The sequence below is a fragment of the Solanum tuberosum genome, unplaced genomic scaffold (assembly GCF_000226075.1).
Source record: "Solanum tuberosum cultivar DM 1-3 516 R44 unplaced genomic scaffold, SolTub_3.0 scf00159, whole genome shotgun sequence".
NCBI classification, from domain to species: domain Eukaryota; kingdom Viridiplantae; phylum Streptophyta; class Magnoliopsida; order Solanales; family Solanaceae; genus Solanum; species Solanum tuberosum.
Window position 1 is genome coordinate 1118497 of NW_006239089.1, and position 3520 is coordinate 1122016.

Sequence of the window (3520 nt, forward strand, 5' to 3'; positions counted from 1 at the left end):
TAAATAATTATTTTTAATAAAAAGCGACGGACGACGTCTCTATATATATTAAATAAATTATTATTAATTATATATATATTTAGCGCAAAAATCCGTAAAAAAAGCGATGGACTAAGATATACAGTCCGTCGCTTTTTGTAAAATAATTTTAAAAATAATTATTTTAATTAAAAAGCGACGGACGGCATCTCTTAGTCCGTCGCTTTTTTGGAGCGACATTGTCCGTCGCTTTTTCTTCCGTCGTTTTTTAGCAGTTTTTTAGTAGTGATCGTTCCACGTAGGAGAATAGTAACAAAACATGATTTTTGTGTGTGCTAAAATAAAGTCTTAAACAACAAAATATTTAATGTATGAGAATAGCATAAATCATGGTTTGCATAATTACGATAGGAAAAAGACAGGAAATAAGACTTATTGAAGCAATTAATAAAATTAAAGTAGATGGGACTCTTTCTTGTGAACACATATAGTTAATTTGCGATAAATAATTACTCAATTATCGCTCCTATCACTATACCTTCGAAGAAATTTAAATAATTCATTGTTTTAAACAAAATTGTTTATCTTTGAATATAATGGATGAAAAACACTAAATACAAATATTTCTATGAATGGTAGTGCGTCAATTTTCTTTGGAGCTCCTCTCCAATTAGTTCTTACTTGGAAGGAAGATGCATATATCATGGTTAAACATAAATGATTGAGATTTAATTAATTAAAGTAAACTTCTAATCATGGTTAGGATTAGAGGCTTATCCAGGAGGGGGACACCGGGTTCACGTGAACTCATGCTTCCCTCCCTAGATCATATATAGTAGTGTTCTATTTTTTTTTTAAAATATTTAAATATAGATGTGTGAACCCACACTCGAAGTATCATATAATGTTGTGCGATGATGATTCGGAGCACCTGTCTAAGTGAGGTTATAAATATGAATCTTTTATCTATCTTGTTTTATTTTCCTTCCTGAAATTGGGTAACACCTCTGTAAGTGGTTCGTATAGATAGAAAATAATTTTGGACCTATAATTTTAAAATTTAATGATTTCCAGTTATAAGAACCTAAATGTCAAACCGATCAAAATTTATATCTTTTCGTAATAGTGCATCCATCATTTCATCAAAATCTTGAATAGGCGGAAGAGTATATTTTCCTAAAAGGTGGGTATTTTATGTTTCTCAAAAATGCCCTTACGTACATCATGTGGTGGTCTATAAATTGGAGATAGACTAACAACTATAGAAAGCAAAATACACACACAAGACAGTCAAATTAAAAATGAAATCCATTAATATTTTGATGTTCCTCTTGGTTTCAAGTACGCTCTGTTTGGTTTCCTTTTGTCAATCTTTCACATGGGACAATAATCCAATTGTCCTGCCAACAACTACTCATGATGATAATCTTGTACTCCCTGCCGTACTTGATCAAGACGGCGATCCAGTCAAGATTGGCAAGGAGTACATTATTGAGACTCCCATCATCGAAGGTGGATCTGTATACTTGGATAATATTGGAGGTCATAAATGCCCAAACGATGTGTTGCTGCATATTCCGTATCTCGGTTTAACGGGAGATGGGACACCCGTAAAGTTCATTCTTAATGATGATGATTTGGTACTGCGTGAAATGTATGCCATACATATCATGTTCTCGGTTAGAACATCAAGTACATCGTGTGTTAACCAAACTGTTTGGAAAGTTGGTGATGAAAAGGACTTCCTCGTAACTGGTGGTACCGTAGGAAATGAAAATACCTTCTTTAAGATGATGAAAATTGAGATGGAATTACCAGATTTGAAAAATGTATATAAGTTACTGTATTGTCCCCCTCAACTTGTGTGTAAAGATGTCAACGGGGGCTTTGATAATGGATATCCCCGTCTGCAGGCTCTCGAAGACGACCCTTTTCCGTTTGTCTTCGTAAAGGCAAAGGATGCTTAGTTCATTTAATTTCCGCTATATATCTTTGCTTTCTAAATAAAGTGCTCCAAGTAAGTTCAATTAATTAAGTAATGCATGCTTATCAAAATATAACCCTACCTACCTTACCTTTTTGTACGTGGTTAACTTTTTAATGTGTAGAATTAATAAGCATAATTAAAAATTACGATTTGTCACCACGCGCGTTAAATGCTTTTAAGTCAAAGTAAGACAAACCTATTTTTTGTTTTTAACTTTCTTAAAGTCATTTAAAACTTATTTTAAGTTATTTTTAATTTTGTCAAACACTTCTATAAGTTAAAAATGACAAAAAGTAGATTTGACCAACATTTAAGTCAATCCAAAATGACTCTATGTATCATTGCCAATTTTCTCACAGCATGCTTGGATTAGATGGCCATAAGTTAGAAATCTGACTTTTTTTTTTATTCTAGCATAAACTTACATATTTATAAGTACTTTTAAATAAAATATTTAACGTAAGAGCACTACTAAAAAACTGCTAAAAAACGACGGATAGTGTCACTCCAAAAAAGCGACAGACTAAGAGATGTCGTCCGTCGCTTTTTAATTAAAATAATTATTTTACAAAAGCGACGGACTGCATCTCTTAGTCCGTCGCTTTTTTACGGATTTTTGCGCTAAATATATATATAATTAATAATAATTTATTTAATATATATGGAGACGTCGTCCGTCGCTTTTTATTAAAAATAATTATTTATAAATTAAAAAATAACCACGCAGTCCGTCGTTTTAATTTACTTTATTTTATTAATTAGTTTTTAAAAAAAACGACGGACGGCATCTCTTAGTCCGTCGCTTTTTGGTCAAAATATCTAGTCAAACATTTTTAAAAAGCGACAGACAACATCTCTTAGTCCGTCGCTTTTTAATTAAAATATTTTTATTTTAATTTTTTAAAAAGCGACGAACGGCATTGCTTAGTCCGTCATTTTTTTTCGCGGATTTTTGCTAATTAATTATTTTATATAGATAGCGAGCAGTTTGTCACTTTTTTTTAAAAAATAATTATTTATTAATTTAAAAAAAGTCACGCCGTCCGTCGCTTTTTTATTAATTTTAATTGTTTAATTATTTTTTAAATTAGCGACGGACAACATCTTTATGTCCGTTGCTTCTTGGTCAAAAATATCTGGTCAAATATTTTAAGAAAGTGACGGACAATGTCTCTTAGTCTGTCGCTTTTTGGTCAAAATGTTGGTCAAACATTTTTTTTTAAAAAGCGACGGACATAGAGACGTTGTACGTCGCTTTTTTAAAAATATTTGCACTAGCAGATGCGATTTTCCCCATTTCTCCATATAAAAAACAAAATTGAGAAATATTTTGATTTAATTTTATTTAAATCGTCTTCCGGAGAATGGTTTTGTGTAAAATAAAAAACAAAAAAATTATAATACCGACTTCCAGATGTTGGTAAAATTAAATAGTATGTAATAAATTAATATTTTTAATTAACTTTAAATAAATCGACCTCCGAATGACGATTTTATATAAGTTAAAAAATAATTTAATATAAACTATCGACCTCCCGATGTCAATATTATTTA

General features: G+C 30.9%; 1 protein-coding gene across 1 annotated transcript; it reads left to right on the forward strand.

The window, feature by feature from the left end:
• Positions 1-1270: 1270 nt before the first annotated feature.
• LOC102577681 (Kunitz-type enzyme inhibitor S9C11) lies at positions 1271-2010 on the forward strand (the record flags this gene model as incomplete). Its single annotated transcript, NM_001287887.1, is given in 4 exon segments — positions 1271-1911; positions 1914-1982; positions 1984-1995; positions 1997-2010. Coding segments are annotated over 4 exon segments (726 nt in total).
• Between the last annotated feature and the right edge of the window lie 1510 nt (positions 2011-3520).